This window comes from Chelonoidis abingdonii, chromosome 7 (assembly GCF_003597395.2).
Source record: "Chelonoidis abingdonii isolate Lonesome George chromosome 7, CheloAbing_2.0, whole genome shotgun sequence".
Taxonomy (NCBI): domain Eukaryota; kingdom Metazoa; phylum Chordata; order Testudines; family Testudinidae; genus Chelonoidis; species Chelonoidis abingdonii.
Genome location: NC_133775.1, coordinates 73,480,205 through 73,501,513, shown reverse-complemented (window position 1 = coordinate 73,501,513; position 21,309 = coordinate 73,480,205). Strand labels below are relative to the sequence as shown.

The following is a 21,309-nucleotide window of genomic DNA, read 5'->3' as shown; positions in this document are numbered from 1 at the left end:
CTAGGCCCCTGAGTCCCCTTACCGATTCCGCCCAGCTCCTTCACCCTGGGGCGGCCTGGTTTGTACTTAGATTGTCCGGCGGGAGGGGAGCAGCGAGGGTGGGGGCTGGAGATCTGGTAATTTCATAGTGACAGCAGACATCTCCCGTCCCGATTATTCAGCACAAAACCTGAGCAACAGACAAAGTGAGGAAGCGCTCGCACCGAGCTGCGTTTTGTAAAACATCACCGCAGAAATAAATCTCCTCTGAGATCTGCGCCTCTCCCAATCCCTTAAATCGATTAACAGATTATCCCCTTTAATCAAGTCATCGGGAAGGATCTGCCACTAGGGGGCTTCTCGCGACTACACAATATCCCCTAATTAACGCCTAGAGAAATCGCTGGCAGTTTCCATCCTTCTCAACTAGGAAGATAAGCGAGTAGTTTCCTGGCCAATAAAAGCCGGAATCATTTATGGAGGTTTCTGAAGAAAATGTTTAAGGGAGAGCCGGATAATCCAATGGAGAAATCTTAATTGGGTGCCTCAGAGAGAAAAACAGGACGTGTTTCAAATAAAATGAGTTCTATTGGGAATCGCCATCACAGCTGGGTTTGCTGCTCACATTTAAGGGGATCAGAAATGTGGCTCGGGGATGAGAATCCCTCCTGTTACGCGGACCCTTGCCCCAGCCATCCCCAACCCGGCTGCCCTGCCTTCGCGAAGGGCAGCTGAGAAACCTCAGCAAAAAAAGCAACTGTGGAGGTTTAAGGGAAAAATTAACAAGCAGAAAGTTGGTCTCAGCCTCCCACTGGCAGGCGCTGGCTGGAGCCTCAGCCTGCACTGCAGGTGTGTGCGCTGCTGAAGAAAGGTTAATGTAAAATCTGTTGAACAGCCAGCCACACGGAGCCCCCTTCGGGCGCTTTCCGCCATCTCTGCTCTCACAGCAGGGGACTCTGCTGGATTAGAGACACTTTGGAAATCCTGCAGGCTCGAAGAGGGCAGGGTGTTAGGGAAACAGGAGGGGGGCCTTTCTCCATGTCTCTGTGCTGATGGAATCAGCCTTGAGCCGGCTGTCTGGGATGTAATCCCCTTCTCTGGTAATTAAAAAAGTCAGCATTACAAGGAAAACGGTGTGCAGTAAAATGTAATCAATTCTGTGGGAGCTTAACCATCTGTTAAAGGTTAAATCCATACATGGAGGCTGATGTCAGGATATTCATACGGAGGATTTGGCTTTCGGTGTGTTTCGGGGTCTTTAATCTACCGCATGGATGAAGCAAACATCTGTGGGAAAATATTACTGGCCCCATATTCATCTGCTCGGGGCTAGAGATGCAGTCGCCCAGTAACCAGTAACATAAACTTCCTCTCTCTGGGCGGAGAGCGAAGGCCAGTCAATGGGTCCCTGCGGGGGTGGGTCCTAGTGGGCGGTATGATCAGATTTAATGGGAGTTGTGTTCTTTCCGTTCAAACAGGTTTTTTTCTTTGCAATAAAGTCGCTGGGGCGGAATCCGTCTCCGTCAGGCAGTTCTGTGCCACGCTGGGAAGATACCTGACCTTTTCCTCTATGGAAATTATTGCAATCTCCCGGGCATTAGAATTAACACATCGCGCTCTCTCCCGCCCCTCGCCCTAGTCAGCAAAGGGTTAACCAGTTCGGCAGCAATTACAGCTCCGGCTTTCGACTCCTCTGTCCACCAATGCGGTGCTGAAATGCGAGGCGGGTCCTCCCTCCGCTGTTCCGTCTGTGAGCCCGAAAGTAGTTGGAAGTCCAAGTGTTGGACAAACACAAGTCGGGGAGCGTCACAGCAGCAGCGGCGGCGCTCTCAGGCCCGGGCTAACCACAGCACCCTTCGCCTCCGATGCCTTGTGCCAGGGAAGACAGCGCAAGCTCCTGCTGGGTGGCACGGGTGGTCTCGGGTGAGCCTTATCCCTGGAGGCGCTGCCGGAGCAGGGGCCCCTGCGCCATGGGGACTGGAGTCTGGGGCAGCGGCTGGACTTGGAGCTGGCAGATGCTGTTGCTCCTAGTGACTTCTTGCCTGGAGCCGGCAGCCGGCCAGCTGCGCTACTCTGTCCCCGAGGAGCTGGAGCACGGCGCCTTTGTGGCTAACATCGCCGAGGACCTCGGTCTGGACGTGTCCAAGCTGTCGACGCGGCGGTTCCGCATAGTGTCCCGGGCAGGCACCAAGCAGCACCTGGAGGTGAACTTGGAGAACGGGATCCTCTTCGTCAACGAGAAGATCGATCGCGAGGAGGTGTGCGAGGCCGGCGGGGCCTGCCTCCTGCACCTGCAGCTGGTGATCGAGAGCCCACTGGCGCTGTACCGCGTGGAGGTGGAGGTGCTGGACATCAACGACAACGCGCCCAGCTTCCCCTGGCCGGAGTATGTGCTGGAGGTGACCGAGTCGGCGCTGCCGGGGGCCCGCTTCCCGCTGGAGAGCGCGCAAGACCCGGACGTGGGCACCAACTCCCTGCGCACCTACCAGCTCAGCCCCAACGGCTTCTTCTCCCTCGAGGTGCAGACCCGCAGCGACGGCAGCAAGTTCGCGGAGCTGGTGCTGGAGCGAGCCCTGGACCGCGAGCAGCAGCGCAGCCACCGCATGCTGCTCACGGCCCTGGACGGCGGCCTCCCGGAGCGCTCGGGCACGGCCGGAATCCTAGTCACCGTGCTGGACGCCAACGACAACGTGCCGGCCTTCGACCAGCCCTCCTACGGGGTAAGCCTGCCCGAGGACGCGCCCCCAGGCACGCTGGTCATCAAGCTCAACGCCACGGACCTGGACGAGGGCACGAACGGCGAGATCGAGTTCTCCTTCAGCGGCCACGCGCCGCCCCGGGTGCGCCAGCTCTTCAGCGTGGAGCCGCGCAGCGGGCAGGTGCGCCTGGCAGGCCCGCTGGACTACGAGCGCGCGCGCCTGCACGAGCTCTACGTGCAGGCCAAGGACCGCGGCCCCTCGGCGGTGGCCGTGCACTGCCGGGTGCTGGTGCACCTGCTCGACGTCAACGACAACGCGCCGGAGGTGAGCCTCACCTCGGTCTCCACGCCCGTGCTGGAGGATGCGCCGCCGGGCACCGTGATCGCCGTGATCAGCGTGCTGGACCGGGACTCCGGAGACAACGGGCAGGTGAGCTGCGAGATCCCCCACAACGTGCCCTTCCAGCTCCAGGCCGCCTTCCACAACTACTACACGCTGGTCACTACCGCGGCGCTGGACCGCGAGGCCGTGCCCGAGTACAACGTCAGCATCACGGCGCGGGACATGGGCTCGCCCGCGCTGCTCACCAGGAAGACCCTGACCGTCCAGGTGTCCGACATCAACGACAACGCACCCCGCTTCCTGCAGCCCTCCTACAGCGTCTATGTGCTGGAGAACAACGCCCCGGGCGCCTCCATCTGCTCCGTCAGCGCCCTGGACCCCGACTGCCGGCAGAACGCCTACCTGTCCTACTCTATTGCCGAGGGGCACATCCAGGGCATGCCCGTGGCCACCTACGTCTCCATCAACTCGGACAGCGGGCACATGTACGCGCTGCGCTCGCTGGACTACGAGCAGATCCGCAACTTCCAGGTGCAGGTGCAGGCCCAGGACGCGGGCTTCCCCCCGCTCAGCAGCAATGTCACCGTCAACGTCTTCGTCCTGGACCAGAATGACAACGCACCGGTCATCGTCTCGCCCGTGCCCCGCAATGGCTCGCTTGCCACAGATGTGGTGCCCCGCTCGGCCGACCCCGGCTACCTGGTGGGGAAGGTGTCTGCCCTAGACGCGGACTCCGGGCAGAATTCCCGGCTCTCCTACCAGATCCTGCAGGCTACTGACCCCAGCCTCTTCAGCGTGGCCCTGTACACTGGCGAGCTTCGCACCATCCGAGCCTTCCTGGACAAAGATGCCACCAGGCAGCGCTTGGTCATCCAGGTGCGGGACAACGGGCAGCCGCCGCTCTCCGCCTCAGTGTCCCTACTGCTGTCTGTGGTGGAGAGCGTGCCCGAGACGCTGTCCGATTTCAACGAGCTCTCCCTGAACCCCGAGCTCTCCTCCTCCACGCTCACCCTCTACCTCATCGTCTCCCTGGGATCCGTGTCTTTCACCTTTCTGGTGGCCATCATCATCCTCATGGCCATCAAGTGCCACAAGGACCGGCACTCCCTGCATGGCTACGGTTGCTCCCTCCCCGCCTGCTGCTGCGTGAAGGCCGGGGCCACAGCCGACGACTTCAAAAATTCCAACATCAAGCCCCAACTCTCCTCGGGCAACAAAGTGCCCACCAACTGCCTGGAAGGGGCGGGCAGCGGCCCTCCCGGCTACTGCTACAAAGTCTGCCTGACTCCAGAGTCCGCCAAGAGCGACTTCATGTTCCTAAAGCCCTACAGCCCAAGTCCCCCGAGGAACAACGAGAAAGCCGCCGAGAACTTACCAGGGCCGGGAAGGAAGCCCCAAGCGGTCAATAACACCGTCAGAGCCGCCAGCCAGGTAACCCTGTGCTGCAGTACAGCTAGTGGGGCTCAGGGAGACGCACCGGGGGAGAGTGCCATGAAATACCCCTTCAAGGGTTAGCCCGGCTTCCCCCTCTTCTTCTCTCCAGCCCCCGCCCCCTTGGAAAAGAATCTGAGCTGGGAGAAATCCTTTCATTCAGGCACAACTTTTTAAAGATAATTACCAGACCCTTTGATCAAGTGGCTGTGTCAGAATTAGTACCCGTCAGACAGCAGGGAATTCTCCAGCACGCTCCTTACCCGTTTCAGTTAATGATTTGGGGAAGTCAGGCTCATTTTAAATTAGTGAAAGTAGCAGAAAGCGCTCAGAAGCGGCAGCACTGCTCCTATTAAGACTGAAATAAGGAGCGTGCTCAGGAAAGCCAAGGGCTGTCTCAGGAGATGACTGTCCCCTTTGAGGGCTCTTGCTTAGCCTCCGATCGCGGCTGCACAACCCTGTAGCCTTCCTTCAAAAGAGCCAGACATGACATCCGGGCACCAAAGCAAGCGGTAGTTGAAGCCTCTTGAAATTTCACTCTCTGTTCTGCATTTCCCCATAGCACATATTACAGGCGGCAGGAGTTACTCAGGCGCCCTAGTGGCCCATGGGGATTTTCAGCTCCTTTGTCTCAATAAGAAATTCAGGCAGATACACCCGGCTCGAGCAGATTCAGATGCAGTCGTTGCCCAATGCTGCATCAGTATCGCACCCAGTGCCTTCCTACTAGTGACGATCCTTTTCGGGTTTTATTATTATTATTATTATTTATTATTTATAAATTGCCCTAAGTGGCTTTGTTGGAGGGCAGGGGAGGTTTCATGCGGTGACGAAAATCCTTCCCAAACTAATGAAGGGAGCGAAGTGGGGTCATGCTGCAGTATTGCCTCTTCAGTCCTCAGAGTTGAGACCTGGTGTCTTGTTTGGTTCTTTCAGAGGCATCTCCTTGCCTTTTTAACTGAGATACTTCGCCATTTCCTCATTTCCAAAGGACACCACTTTTCTCCTGGCATCTATTAAAATTAATGCTGAAATATTGTCATTGAAGAGGAAGAGCACTTTGCAGAAGACAAATGCCTGACATTTCGGTGAACTGATCACTAGATGGTGCAAACGCCTAGACTCTGCGCTCGGAGAGAAAAAAAGATTTAAAGAGATTTTTATGTCAACATTTGTTAGGTATTTAAATGAATAACGTCTAATTTTTTAGATGAAATACTCTTTCAATAACGCGATTACCGGGGATGGATGGGGATGAGAAGCCTAATCCACTTACAAACATTTTACTTTTAACAAAATATCCTTTTTTAAAATAAGCACAAGACATTCTGTAGACAAGTTTTCTTTTTACATTTTCCCTTGGATCATTGGACACAGTTGTCTAATATGTTAATGCGATTTTCCTCCAGTCAGTTACAAACTCCCTCTAGTGACATTCCGCACACAGCTGATTTCCACACCTCTCAGCCTCAGGCTGGTGTAGGGAGATACCAGACTAAGGCACCTCAATCGAAACTAAATAATAAAAAAAAAAGGTTTACAAATATTAAGAGAAAATAATCTGTAATGAAAGAATGATCCAGATTTACAGACGGGGGTTGGGAATTAAGGTGTGAAAACTGAGGTAGCGGGGAAGAGAGAGAAGAAAGGAGGCGTGATCTGGTGTGTGTCGGGGAGACAAGTCTGGAAGACTTCGCTTTCGGCTCTGTCAGAGACTTCCTGTGTCTCTGTGCCTCAGCTTCCCTTCTGTAAAATGGAGATAGTATTACCTCACAGAGGTGCAGTGAGGCTTAATTCTTGGATGTCTGAGGGGCGCTTTGAGAGCTGATGCATGGCCCTCTAAAGGGGCAAAGCAAGTTCCTATCAAATCTGTGTTACCAAATGCCAGCAGAACACTAGAGGGCTCACTCAGTTATGTCTGAACAGTTACTTTGGTTACTGCCACGGGCTAGCTGGCTTCAGAGGCGCATTGCTTTCAGAATACAGTCATTGGCCTGATTCCTACCTCACTCCCGCCGCTGTAACTCCACTGGCTTCTTTCTCTTGGCTGTTTTCTGGAACGAGGGCGGAAGGGGGAGTGAGATATGTCCTGAGCTCACCGGATCTCATCCCTAATACATTTCCCACCCCTCATGCTGCCTCCCAAGGAAGGGAAGCCTGGAATTTGAATGCTCACTAATCTGTCTTTTCAGTTACAGCCACCTCTAAGACATTTAAGTTTTTACCCCTAAATCCTCAGAAATGATTCGGACTCTCTTTTGAGCTCACACCTGGCCAATAACCAGGATCAACTGCACCCAGTTTGCGCTGGCCCTGGCCTGAGAAATCATTGACAAGGCAGGAACTGGAGCCTTCCAACGTCTGACCTAAATGACAACGAGGCAGGCATATTAAATAAAACTGTGCAACAATAGTGAAATAATTGGGGATTTTTAATGCAAGCCAAATCGAATACAGCTTCCATTTCACAATCCAGCGAGTCTGACATTGAGATTAAAAAATCACTCTGGCTAAACCCAAGTTGGAGTCTGACCGAGAAAACAGAATACAAATGAGCCCCTTTGAAAGCCCTATTTGCTTCTCCGTTCATGTTTCTATCTGATGTTCCATCACCTCCTATTCTTTGAAGGAGATGGATTAGAAGAACAGGCAGATTATTTAGACCAGCAACATATTTACAGAGAGCAACTGAAGTGGGTTAGAGTGCGGGCCCGAGAGGGTTTTCAATGGATTTCTGGAAGCAGACGGCTTGTTGCTTCACTGGTGAAACATAAAAGATAAGACAGTTCCCTTTGTTAGTTGTTCTAAACACAGAAATCCTACAAGCGAGCAGCAGCTTTGTTCCCGCGCTTTGGCAGGGACAGTAATTAAATACTGTAATCTGAATGAGATCCGAGAGCAGACCAATAACTGCATGCGAAGTGACAGCTTTAGCTTTCAGGGGGAAAGGTAAATCTACCTCCCCCGGAACAAGGAGAATAGGGCAGCATTGTCCTGCCATTTGCCTTCTGTCTCTGCCTTGCACTTTTCACTCCTCGGGTATCGTCAGGTGTATGGGTTCTTGGGGGTGACTTTTTTTATCAGAGCTGGAGATTCTGTCGAGTGATCAGTTTCACATAACCCTAGGAGATATACCTAGAAGGCATCTCACTTCTCTTGCTCTAGCGATCATTTCCCACCTATTCGCAGTGTAGCTAATTCACCCCCTAACCACATGGAACCTGGGCCTTCAGTGGTTTCTCGATTTGCCCGAAAAGCAGGCAGAGTTCATCTAGCGCAGACCAACCCAACCTAGGCACATATCCAAAAGGATCTAACCGAATTCATTCAATTCCCTTTGCTGTGAGCATTAAGCACTCAACGCTTCTTTGGGGGGAGGTGATCGGTATGGCAAACCCACGCGCCAGAAAGATGGAAATTCCATGTGTCTAATGTACTATATTTCCTGTGTTTTACAGATCAAACAGCCCAATACGGACTGGCTGCCTACAAAAACCCCGCGATCAGCCCTGAAAAGGTACCAGAACCGAATACTTAGAGGGCATAGGGTAAAGGGGGAGGGATGGTTATTGCTGACCCGAATATGAGTGGAGTCTTCATGGCGTCTTTGTTGTCTTGATGGTTCTCTTTAGTTCACAGAGTCTGGAGGACGTAGGGGGAGTCCGCAGAGGAGTCCAGAAAGAGCACGACAGGCTACGTACCCTGGTCACTCCAGTCTCTGGTTAGTGTTGGGTAGTGCAGTGCAGAACATCACACTCCTAAAGTCTAACCGGGCAGCGCCCAAACTGGCCGGGGAAACCGAACCAGGCTGCCAATCTAAGGCCCTGTCTGATTTCATTCCCCACCAGCGCTGTATGTGCTTTATCCCGCATCGGAGCCCGGGGTGCTCCAAACCCTAGCCTCGCCCGAGGCTAGTGCATCCCCAGGAATGGGTGGGGGCAGCGGTGAAGGGAGCACTGGGATGTTGGAAACGCATCTTGGTAGTGAGAGGAATCTTCCTATGTACCAGTCACAACAGCTATAGGCACCAGAGCTAGTGATGTAGAGCGGTAGTCCAGCGCCACCGGCCTGCAGCCCAGCCCCTTGAACGGATTCATTTCTTTCTACCTCAGGCACGTTAAAGGCAGATTAAGGCGCGGCTGGACTCTGGTCCCCAGCAGCTTTTCCCGGCTCTAGCTAACGTTTTCTTTCTCCAGAATTCCAGAAAGCATCCGGGGCCTCCAACAGCATTTGGACCCCCAGATACGGCCCCCTGTACCCTCCGCACATTCCGCCTCTGGATTACCAGCACAACGTTTATATACCAGGGACCCCAACCATGGTGGCAAACAAGGAGGGGCCCCGCTGCCTGGATCCGGAGGACAAGAACAGCTTCTCCACTTTTGGAAAGAGGAAGAAAATGGCCACCTATTGCGACATAGGCGACAGTATGATTATCAACAATGACCTAAAATAATGGCTGCCAGACCAGAGCGCCGGGCCGGGGCAGCTCTGTTCATGTTCCTGGAGAAGCTGAGATGGGATCAGTTGCCTTTCCAGCCTGCAGCTTTCATACAGTGCAGGAAGCAGTGGGGTCCAAGTGCCCTCCTTGCTAATCTGCTGAACAGTGTGATGCGAAGACATTGCCTGCAGCCCAGGTATCCATTATTGTAATTAACCAAGTCCAGTCTCCGGTCTGCAGCTGGACAGAAGAGGAGATGGATTTGCAGCACTTGAACCGAGAGAAGGAATGAAATGGGAGACTGGACGAATGACATTAAGATTCTTCTCATGTCATTCTGCAGGGGCGGTAGCTGGTCTGTGTATTGGTGGGGACATGACCTTTTAGTAGTGGGTGTGAGGATTACACGAAGAATTTGCCTTGTGTTAAACACATCCCCATGCAGACTTATTCTGGGGGCCGAAAATCCAAGCAGCCCTCGGTCTTCATTTCAAGAAGCCTTTTAGCAAGTTCCATGTTGTAACTATTGTAACTTCTTTCCTTGTGAGGCTGTGTGAAGGTATCAAGTACACGTGTTTGTTTCTGACCGTTGAACGCACTAGAAGGGCTGCAAAATGCCATGTTAAAATCAAGACGGCTGAGAGAGCTACTCGGTTTAAAGCAAACCTAGATAGTACCTGGGTAGGAAGAACGCTCCATAAATTAAGGAGTTATGGAATACTGTAACAATTTCTTAGACCTGGAGCACAGATCAGTTACAGGAGAGACATGGAGGCAGCGCACATCATGCTAAACCCAGCCCATTGTTTCTGGCCTCACTGACAGATAAAAAACATAACAAACAACTGCCCGGTGTTGTAATTTTTGATCCTCTCATCTGAACGCAGATCTCATCTGGGAAGACAGGTTTTTATTATTAATATTATAACTAAAAGTTTCCAGGATCTAAGAGTTCTTAAAGAGAGAGTTTATGGGCAAGTCTCGCGTTCCCAGGCAAGGGACCCACACCTCCTCCTCTTTGTGGTCTGTGATGTGGAAGGGGGATGGGATGGAGACTGGGCAGCCAGGGGACGCACAGAGTGGGGCTATATCATCTTTTCTACGTAGCCTTCCTCAGGAATCTCAGGAGCACTGAAGGCAGAGACCCTGGTTATGGTACCAGAGTCTTAATGAAGCCAAATTACCATTTAGCCTGGGACTCCGCATGGGGGTCACATATGGTACAGGGGCTCAGTCTTCTACCTGAATAGCGTTTGCCTCCTGCAAGCCCCTGGAATCCTCTACATTTAGGGGAAGGTTCTGCTGTCTTATTCACCAATAACAGCCCCCTTGGTGATGACTGTAGGGTGGATCTCAGCGAGATTTCCTTCCCCAGAGCCCACTTTTGTTTTTTCCCCTATGAGACGTGTAAAAAATAAACTCCCCTTTTTGACTGGTGAGCGGTAGGTAGGACCGGAGCTAGGGGTTTTAGCGCCCTAGGCCCACGGCAATTTCGCAGGCACGACTGCGGCAGCTCCCCCTGCCGCCCCCTCTGGCAAAATGCTGCCCACCAATAATCTTGGGGCCCTAGGCGATTGCCTAGGCCACCTAAATGGAAGCACCAGCCCTGGCGGTAGAGTGGGACCCATCTTTAGAAGGGGTGATGATCTCCTGCACACAAGCACATCACCGCTCTAGCTGCCCTGGCAGATCAAAGAGAAGTTTTCACTCCACTCCACGTTGCTTTTTAAGGCATTAAACACACAATCAGGCAGAATCCCAAATCAAAAACAGCTCTGCCCACCTCCTACAAACTCCTCTGTTAGTTATACTCAGCCTAGAGCCCGAAGAGTATATTTCCTCTGAGAAACTCAACCGAAGATGATTGTCCACCACCATCGAGAAAGTCCAAGCTCGTTCAAATTTGCCACGCAGGTGGGAGTGGGGACACAGCTCAGATCAGGCGATTCTAGTTTTATCTTGCTTGGGACTAGCCCCCAAGATCCCAAAGATCTCTGAATCTGAATCTCCTCTTTGTTGACAGATTTGAACTGACAAACCTATTAAAAATAACACAGAGGAACAATTTTCCTGGAGAGCTATGTTGGTCTGTGGGCATGGAAACCGTGTGGAGAAGTGTGCCAGAGACACAGAAGGAAGATTGCTAGGCTTTTGAATTGCAGCTCATTTCGAACAATACAAGCAGTGCATGAGAAATTCCCTTTCAGCAAGTAGCCTTTGTTTCACAGTGTTTGCTTTATACTAATAACGTATTTTAATAGCTCAGACAGCTCTATGGCTTTTCTGATGGGCAACAAACAGCAGCCACGCTGGCAACAGTTCCTCCCCGTTTTATTTTTCACCTTTCATTGGGCAGAATATTATCGTCGTCTCCGAGTGGGGACTTGGCCAAAGCTTGCTGGAGATCTTTTAAAGCTCTGTAATTTGCCGTATTTACTATATTGGATGCTAGCAATATTAAAATACTTCATCTTGTCGTTTCCACGGAAGAGCCCTTGCTTTCCTTTTAAAATCTCTGCTGTGTGCACTATTGCATTCTTCACCTGCGCGGCTTCCGTTCAGAGATGGCTGCAGTATCCCTGTACATACTTCGCTGAACTCTTGGCCCCTTCAACCACTTCGGTGGTAACAGGGGCAGCTCTGTGTCTTTTGCAGCCCCAAGCAAGGCAGTCAGGCGGCTTTCGGAGGCGCGCCTGAGGGAGGTCCGCCGGTCCCGCTCCTTCGCCTACCAGCCGCCGAATTAGCGTGGGACCCCCGGACCTCCCGCAGAAACGCTGCCGAAGGCAACCTGACTGCCACCCTCACGGCGATCGGCAGGCCGCCCCCCCGCGGCTTGCCACCCCAGGCACCCGCTTGGGGCCGTCAAACTTGTTTCACCAGCTCCCTGAGGATTTCCTCAGCGTTGGGGGAACAAGTAGGTGGACTAGCCATTCTCCCCGACCCCTCTTCTGGCCCTGGGGAGAAAGGAGGCGTGGCTGGAGCAGCTGCAGATCTTCGAGATCCCGAGCTGGCAGAACAACCCATGCGGCTGTTCTAAGTGGCACAGGGGATCAAGGTGTCCCCCTGCTCTTCTCAGGGTTAGGGCCCCCAAAGGTTGCAGAAAGTCCCAGTTGCTCACCTGCCCGGGCGCCGATCCTACAATAACGGGTCTAGCCCGTTCAGCTGTGCTAGACACAGCGCTGCTAACCTCTCTCCCAAGAAAGCACTTCAGTATGCTTCTGCATGAAAGCTGCAAGCTAAAAACAATGACCTATTGGTGTCCTTTGCATTGTCTCTACTATTCAGTTAAGCTTTTCCTGGGAGACAGGGCACCCACACCTGGCATCTCGACTAGCAGGAAGACAGGCACCTATCCCTGGATATGTGCCAAAACCAAGGATGTGGGTGTCTGGCAGGGCCAGTGCAACCATTTAGGCGAACTAGGTGGTTGCCTAGGGCACCAAGATTTGGGGGCGCCAAAAAGTGGCACCCCCCCAAAATTTTTTAAATGGTTGCAGCCGCTGCTGCTGGAGGAGCTGAGCTGCCAGCAGCAGCAGCTGCCTGCCGCCGGCAGCCCAAGGTGTCCCCTGGGTCAGGGCGCCGCAGGTCAGAGCTCCCCTGAGGTCAGTGCGCCACCGCCGCAGCCTGGCAGCCCAGGCCCCCCCCCCCCGGGTCACGGAGCCGCCGCCGCGACCCAGCAGCCCAGGGCGCCCCCCCCCGGGGTCAGGGAGCCGCGAGACCCGCGCGCCGGGCAGCGAAATGTTCCCTGTCCTGGTGTCTGGAAGCAGATGCAGATGTGTCAGATTTGCCATGGAAAAATCCTCCCCTCTCCAACCGCTTTCTTTCGTTCTGTCTACTGGAGTTCCCTGGTTAGCTGCAGAGCTTGATCAGCGTCAGTGCAACTTCCCCAAATACAGAAGCAAGACTGAGAGGGGAGGGAAGGGGAACCAGAGTCATCAGATACCCTCCTCCCAAGCTCCAAATACAACCCACACTCCACCTGCTTGTAATCCCCAAATGAGAGGTTGCCCACAGTTAAACGGGGCAGATTTTCATCACCTGATCTTCCCGCTTTCTCCCATGATTGATCAGCAATGACTTTTTAACAACGTTGACGTTAAATTGTCATAATTAGGTTTTAGAGCTAACCCCTAGTAGAAATGAATTGGGTCAGTCAGTGTTTTCTCTGACGAGTCTGCCAGCTGTGGGCTAACCAGTGCCGATTCTACAGCTAGTTTTGGGGGTGTAGATGTTATTTATCTGTTCGGAAATGGACAGAGCTCACCAAGTCATTTCATAGGGGCCACTAAACAGTGGCCAGGAGGCAATCTTCGGTGAAGCATGATCTTGCAGTTAAGGAAAACAGGCGTCGAATTCGGGAGGCCTGACTTCTATCCACATTCCTGCCACATGATCTTAGGTAAAATAAAAACAATCAGTCTGTTCTTTATTGTAAAACGAGGCTAATGATATTGGCTTATTTCATAAGTGAGCTGTGAGGTTTCTTTCAAGTCATATTTATAAAGGGCTTTGAGATCTTCAGAGAGAGTGTTTTAAATGTTTTATTATTAATGATTAGTTTTTGCCAGATTCAGAGCAGGTTCTAGAAATGAAATCTTCATATTCCAATTTTACAATTCGGCATATAATTTTATGGTCATAAAGGGGTGGTTTCCTGGCCTGTGAAGCATGTTAAGGAAAAACAAAGAAACTTTAGGAAGCTAAAGTCTTACAACCTCATATGAAATTAGATGGTTTACAGAAACCCGATTGCTGCAGAAAGTAATACAATCAAGAAGCAATAACTCCATTACATTGACTTAATTCCCTAACACTTAGCGGGTATGTGCCAAATTCGGGGGTGCAATCCAAACCAGTGAGGAGTTTTGTCACTGCCTGCCTTGTAATCCCGAGTGCTTCAAAATGCTCTGCTGCTGTAGTGCTCTTGACTGAATGTTTCTAGCCAGCGTAAAAACATGCACTGAGTGTCTGTGTGTTAAGCCCTGGTTCAGTTTTCTGTTCCCTACAGCCTGCCTACAACCCAGAAACCCCAATGTGGTTACACCTGGCAAGATGACCCCAATGCTTGAGTCCTGAATTTTCCCAAAACTGTGGGCTCTGCAAAGTGGAGCCCTCTGCTGGATCATCAGAGAGGTATTAAGGTTCTTCTGTTCCTTTTTGAAGATACAATACCCAGCATTACCACATTAACTGAAGTTAACGTTCGCCTTAAATCAAACACAGTCCTGGCTTGGTTTGATTAAAAGTAAATCAAGTTTGTTAACAAAAAGAAGATAGGATTTTAAGTGAGTTCAAGTAGAAAGAGTAGAGTTGGAACTTGTTACAAGCAAATAAAAGTGAAAAGCCCTTTCTAGGAGTCTAAACTTAACAAAACATGCTACAACCTTTGTTCAAGATAGTTTCTTTACCAATCTACCTCCCAGCAAGATGGCTGACCAAGCCTTGGGTTAAGCTTCCCCACAAAGTCCAGAGTACTAGGTTCAATTGTCATCCTAGGTGAAAGATCACTTGTGGTTTTCTGTCCCTCCCCTTTTTCAGTCCTGTGAATCTTTGAAATGGATTCTTCTGGAGGTTATCCCCTAAAGTAAAGTTCATTCAAGCCAGGAGGAAGGTGACAGAAATTTCATGATGGTTTCTTCCCCTGCTTGCTTGTTAAAATGCAAATCAATCTGTTCCCTGCAATCTCCTTCCCCTCTTGATGATCCTATGTAATTTATATTCCCCAACCCCTTGTGTCTTAATGTACCTTGGAAATACCTTCCAGGTGTCAGAACCACTCCTTGTCCAGGGTGGAGTTACTTTAGCCAAAGGCATATTGATTTTGAATTGTCCCAGTGCTAGGAGTTCTGCACTCTCCCCAGGGAGCAGGTTTGCCTGTTAACCCATACTTCTCCAGACTAGAGAAATTTAAGTCTCAGTATCTCTCTTCCCCATGCATTCTTTCCCATTCCCATGTCCACCTCCAACAGGTCAGAGCTCATAACATTAATCAGAGAACCTCCAGGTACCTCTTAGGAGCCTGTGTTAAATGCAGTTGCATTAACTGTTCATACATTTTGGGGGTATGACGTTATCTGATTAAAACATGACCATACCGATCATAGTTGCAACCACTATTATATATTTGCAACAAATCTTGTACAAAATGTGGCATGTAAGACATCTATTAAAAGGTTATTATTTTCTGGTTATGATTATGCTATCTGTATGCATGTATCATTTTTGTATTTGACGTTATGAGTATTGGCTCTATACCTGGATTTCAAATGTTTTCTCCTGGGGTAACTAACAAAGTAGTTAGCCAGCACATCGTGGAGGGACTATTCAAATTGAGTGGCCCATCAAAAGGACACTTAACTCACAATGAACACGTGACTTGCTGATGTGACTGCAAACACTATCTGGTCACCTGTGATTCTCCACTAGGCATGCTGAGATTTTTGTTTGAAACATTGAGTTTCCTTCCAAATGGCAAGCAATATAAAAGGACCTGGAAATCCCACAATTTTGCCTCTTTTCTGTCCTTTGGGATCAGAAGAACCTATTATCTGATGAGACTGGTTGTAATGAACCACTTGTCTCTGAATCCAGTGTTTTTGGTGATGATGTAAGAACTGGAATGCCTGAGGAAACTGCCTTTATGTTTTCTTGTTAGCCAGTGTGGTGAAACAGGAGTTAATTTTGTGGCTGGTTTGGTATATCTTATAAAAGAATAACCACCAGTTTGATGGGACGTTTTTTCCTATTTAATAAATCCTTACATAGTTTATTATAGGACTGGCTACAAGAATTGTCTTTGTTGTAAGGTCTAAGGTGTAATTGACCTGGGATAAGTGAATGATCCTTTGGGACTGGAAGTAACCTGAATATTGCTGTGATTCTTGGCGGAAGAGACCACCTATCACAAAAGTATGCTCACATGGATGGTGAGCTAGATCTGAGTACCCAAGGAGACTGTCTGTGACTCTATATTAAGGCTGTTATAGTGCCTGAGGAGTTTCTACTTGGTAATTGATTGGCGAAATCTAAATATAGAATTCACAACCAATTTGGGGTTTGTGGCCTGGTTCTTAAGAGTCTGCCCTGAGGTTGGTACATGTGCTCTTGAGTCACTGCAGATCAGCATTACAGGGACCACTGCAGAATTCCTGTTAAATTTCCTTTCCCCATGCCACCATCTAAGAAAAAGGAAATTTAGTCTCACTAAGTGTTCAATAGAGACAAATCATTATCTTTGCCTTGACTTCTATTACCTTTGAAATTAATAGCGTACACTATGTATTTTGTTATGTTACCAAAGCAAAAGACAGCAATATTCACAGACTATAATTGCTGTGTATCAATTTGGATAGGTCAAAAAGTTGTTGCTTTCAGAAGGGCATAGTATAAAGAACTCAGAATTCAGGCCCTGAATCACAAAAGTTAGAGGTGGAAAAGATATTGATCAGCCAATCCAACTCCTTGTAAATAAAGGAATATAGAAAGCTTCTTATCCTGGGACACCATTTAATTGTCTAATATATTTCACTTTCAGGATTTTTTTCACATTACCTTAATTTAAATTTGACCTGTTATACTTTTGTGTATCCTGCTAATTTCTGTCTATCCTTAGGGTGAGAAGCAAATCCCTTAATTAAGCATATTTCAGTATATATGGTACAGACTTCTTTTCGCATGTCTTAATCCCATGGCCATCCCATGCTCACCCTAATGACACAGCCAGAAGCCTTTAGTAGCTTGCCAAGGTTATAACACAATGCTGGAAACTTCTATCTTGCCATATACTGAATACAAGAAAAAATCAGGGCTGTGGTTCAAACACTATTCTGACTATTCTAACTAACATGGACCCAAAAGAGCCACCCATAATGGAGGTGCTTTGGGAATGAAGTGAATAACTGGATGAAAAGTCTTTTCATTATTGCTGGAAGTTAAGCGGCCCCTTTATAGAAGGCAAAGAGGATGTCTCTAACCAAGAACTAATGAAAGTTCCTCCTCTTCTCACCCCTTGAATTCAAGAGTTTTTCATGGAAGGTGCTAAGTCAATACAGGTTGAGCAGTTAAAGCTTAATGTTTTCCTTACAGTCTCAATTGCAGAGTTCCAGCCCCAGAGGGAGCAATGATTAAAAATATATATATAATTAAAGAAAGGGGACATCTTAGTTTATCTCCTGAATTAATTATGCTTTTGCATAGTGCTTTTACTCTCAGTATTTACATCGCTTTATAAATATTGTTTCTCTGTGCCTGGTATACAACTCTCTGAAGGTCCGGCAGCATAAATTGTGAAAACTTCACTATAATAGAACCCCAATTTCACAGTTTCCAATTTCTGTGACCTACTTTTGTCTTGTTGGTGGAAATCAAACTACAATGATAAAGGCTCAGTTCTGATCTAATTTCCGCATTGGCATATCACAAAAGGAATAGCATTTCCTTTTGAGGGGCAGAAGAAATCTCTGCTTAAAACTATAGCCACACCAGGATATTACAATCTTTGTAGAGAACACTCCTGGTGAGACTCATATGTCCAATATGTCTCTCTTCTTTGAAGATCTCCCACATGGGTTGCATATGATTACAAATGGAAGGTCTTAGACCTACAACCTTGTTATTTTTATGTTCCTTCTTGAACTAGTGCTACTGCAAGTCTCATGAGCATTAACTACTTTAGGTATTATTGAAACATACACTGCACATGAGCAGCCTCAGAAATACAGTCAACAGAGTGCTGTCTTTTTACATATGTTTTTGCATATTTTGAAGTTAATTCAGAGATCAAAAGGCAAAACCCAGCATTCAGGGACCCAAAAGACAGATTGTGATAAAAATGAATGTGTAAAGGCTGTGCGTGTCTTGCGGCTCTCAAACTTCTGAAGATTCACGTATGCGGCTCAGAGGGTCAGTAAGTTTGGCCAACCCTTTGTAATATGCTTTCACTTCAGTGAGAAGCATGCCAAATAAGGCAAAAGGCAGCAAAAGTTGCAGGTCATATTAGTTAGGTACACAGTGCTTCTGGGCTCAAAACAAAATAGGGTTAATTTTCATGCTTATGCTGTAGTTGAATAGGCACTTTGGACGCGAACATTATTTATTTCTTCTTAATAACTTGAAATCCTTCTGGATTGGATAGCCAACATGAAGTCAAGAGCTAGATACACAATTGGAATGTGAGATAGATGGCTCTGATCCTGCAAACACTTAAGCAGGTGCTTAACTTTATTCATGTGAGTAATGTAAAGATATTACAGGATTGTTTCAATCAGGCCCACAGGTTACCTCATGGACCCAAGAAAAGCAGACACACCCACTGCTTAGGCAGATAAACAACTAAGTTCTTAGAGCCAAGGACAAGGTTTCATTTGCATAGGTACAGAGTGTTACACCCCAGTGATCAAGTGGGATGTTGCAGGCCAGTGAACTGGTTATAATCACAAGGAGAGAGGCAGAGACTTTTATACACAATATTACACATCCTCTTTTATCAACACCCTTTTTCTCATTTGCTACCCCAAAATTTTCCTTCCCTATTGGGTAATATTTATTGTCATACATGATCCAAATTACACAATTTAGCAATAACAAAACTATCAACCCTATTATATAAAAGAGATTTTGTTTTCCCTAGATAGCCCAAAACCTCAATATTGGATGGCCAGATGTTAATATTCTTTGCCAGGAACCTTTGTTCACACTTTTCTATCTCTAAAAGGTTATACAGAGATTGTAACAACCACTTAAATACATAGTTCTGCAATAAGGCACACATTCAGCTTAATTGTGTTGCCCTCTTTTTGTGAGTACAGCCCTGAAAATATCAATGTGAGATCAGAGGTTGTGGCCATAGACCTAATCTGAAACCCACTGAGGTCAATGGGAGTCTTTCCATTCACTTTAAAGGTCTTTGGATCAAGCCCACAGACTGATGGTTTGGATCAAACCCATTCAGAGGTGGCTGTAGTTTCTCCAATGACTCCAGTTTTTTCACAAAGATTAAAATCAGATTAGTATCCCCATATTTAGCAGTGACTGGGCCCAGTTATACATTGATTTCCCTTGAAAGTGCACCAGTGGCTCAGCATGTCTCTTAGGCCATTCACTAGGACAATTCAGCATTTTGAGTTAACATTTACCCCTCTCTTTCCTTCATATTATTCTATCACTTGTAGTTTTGTGTTAATAAATGTATTTATATATGTCTTTGATATTTTAACCTTTGCCTCAGATTTAATGGCTGGAAAATTGCAAGGTAGGATTGTCATGTACTGCTCTCTCTGCTCCTTTTATTTTCTCTTTTACTCACCTAAAAACATCTTATGCTACCTTTCCCATAGAGATAAAATGTAGAAACAGGTCTGAGCTGAGTGAACTGCATAACTCCCAGTTTGCCTATAATGCATTTTCAGTCTAAATGGTGGAAATGTCACAGATTCTGTTTGCAGTGTTCATTTTAGTGGAATGAATCTTTCTTGTTAGTGATAATAGGAATTAGTCATCTTAATTATTGTGAGAGTAAGTAGACACCTTTGTGTATTGAATAACTTATGACATTTTTGTTCAAAGAGCTCAAATCAAGCCTTAGAAAATAAATTAAATATGACCCTAGAGCAACCTGCACTTTGCCTAATGACTTGTCTACCATGAAATTCAATGATGTACAAATCTTACAGTTAAATAAATGATGTATTTTTTGCATGTTTTAAACAATAGGAGCAATTTTATTACAGATTTCTGAATTCAAAGTATTTCTCCAATGCCAAGAAATAGGGCAAACAAGTTCATGCTAAACTGATTGAAAAATAAAGTATTTGTGCAGTTGACCATGAGAAATGCATTCAACAGATCTGGAGGCATGTGTGATGAGTTCTTTTTACTTCATTTCTAGGGATATCTACAATAACAGGTGAAAAAAATTACAAGAAATAAGGAGAGAGGGAAGACTCCTGGAAGGGTCAGTGAGATCTCCATATCAAATCTGCTTATTTTAATAATGTTTACAATAGGGAATATCATTAAATAGCTACAGAAATGTCTTATCATACATTTTGCCTGTGCAGAAAATAAATCATGTTGATACAAAGAAAAGATAAGGGTAGAAAAGCAGGAGAAGCTTTGAGTATTAGCAGGATTTCAGATAGGCTGGGATGTAGAGTACGTATGAAAAGGTAGCTGCATCTGAAATACAAGAATTGGGGTTAAATTGCTATATGAACCTGGAGGAAATGATGAGCTGTCTGAATTTACTCTGTTCTCTTACAATGAGTCACCACATTTCTGTATCCAAGTCTTCATCTAAATAACACCGGTGTTCAACAATTCCATAGTGGTAAAAACATAAAGGAAGATATTTATAGCAGGATTTAACTCAGTTCTTTTTTTAATCTATCCGAAATCCAGGTGTTTTATGAGCACCACAAGAAATATAGCTGCACTAGTTTAGTTCCTGCTGTGACCTGACAGGCTGCTAAACATCCCATGGTGACAGAAAGTGATCTAGAAATAAAAAGTTAAAAGGCTGAAAGCTTTGATTTGCTCATGGTATTAATGTGTTACCCAGCAAAAATAAAGTGGTTTTGATTCTGCTGGTTTTGGTCTAAAGTTTTATCAAACTCTTATCAGAGGTCTAATCCTGACCCTGCTGAAATCAATGGGAAGTTTGCCATTTGGTTCAGGGGGAGCTGTTTTGTGGTGCTATGAGCTTGATGCTGGATGTCATCATCAATGATGTTCTAGTCCCAATCCAGCACAGCACATAAACACCTGTTTAATTTTAAGCAGGTGAATAGACCCATTGAAGTAAAACACATGTTGGAGTGCTTTGCTGGCTTGGGGTCAGAACGCTCTTCACCTTGCAGAATGGAGTTGATAAGTTACAAGGAAGCAGTGCAGTTGTGCTGCTAGGTTGCAAAGATTCCTCCTTAATGCAGCCTTCCCATCCATTTCTCACACAGCCTCTGTCATAGTTTTAACTGTTGTTCACTCTTTCTGATATACCCTTCTTTCCCTTCTATACAACTATTGTTGTTTGGAAACATATTAGTTTACTTACCTATGAACACTTTTCCCTGTTCTCTCTCTTCCAAGAGACAGAGCAGAAGAGAGAACTTGCACACACAAACAGGTCCACAATTGCCCTGGTGGGCTTCCCCCTAACCCTGTAGGGTGCCTAAACTCAGTTGGTGACTAAATATTTGCTGTAAAAGTCCCTTAGACACCTAAGTTTCTGTCTCTGGACATGTGCACAACAGTTCACTCTTGACATTCAGATGTCCAAGACCCAGTGGGAGCCTCAAACTAGGTATAGACGGGCATTCCCTACCTATCTCACCTGTGGTGTCCAATCTGGTAGGCCTTCTTTGAGCACACCTACGTGATAGGGGCCCATTCAAAAGCTGGTTGCAGGAGCAGGTGCTGCAA

General features: G+C 47.6%; 1 protein-coding gene across 1 annotated transcript; it reads left to right on the top strand.

Annotated features, from left to right (window-relative positions):
* Positions 1–1,801: 1,801 nt before the first annotated feature.
* On the top strand, positions 1,802–11,649 carry LOC116837411 (protocadherin-10-like). Its single transcript, XM_032801766.2, has 5 exons — positions 1,802–4,451; positions 7,910–7,968; positions 8,084–8,172; positions 8,648–10,338; positions 10,509–11,649. The coding sequence occupies exons 1-4, from the start codon at positions 1,845–1,847 to the stop codon at positions 8,905–8,907; spliced, it is 3,015 nt and encodes a 1,004-aa protein (XP_032657657.1). The 5' UTR covers positions 1,802–1,844; the 3' UTR covers positions 8,908–10,338; positions 10,509–11,649.
* Positions 11,650–21,309: the final 9,660 nt, after the last annotated feature.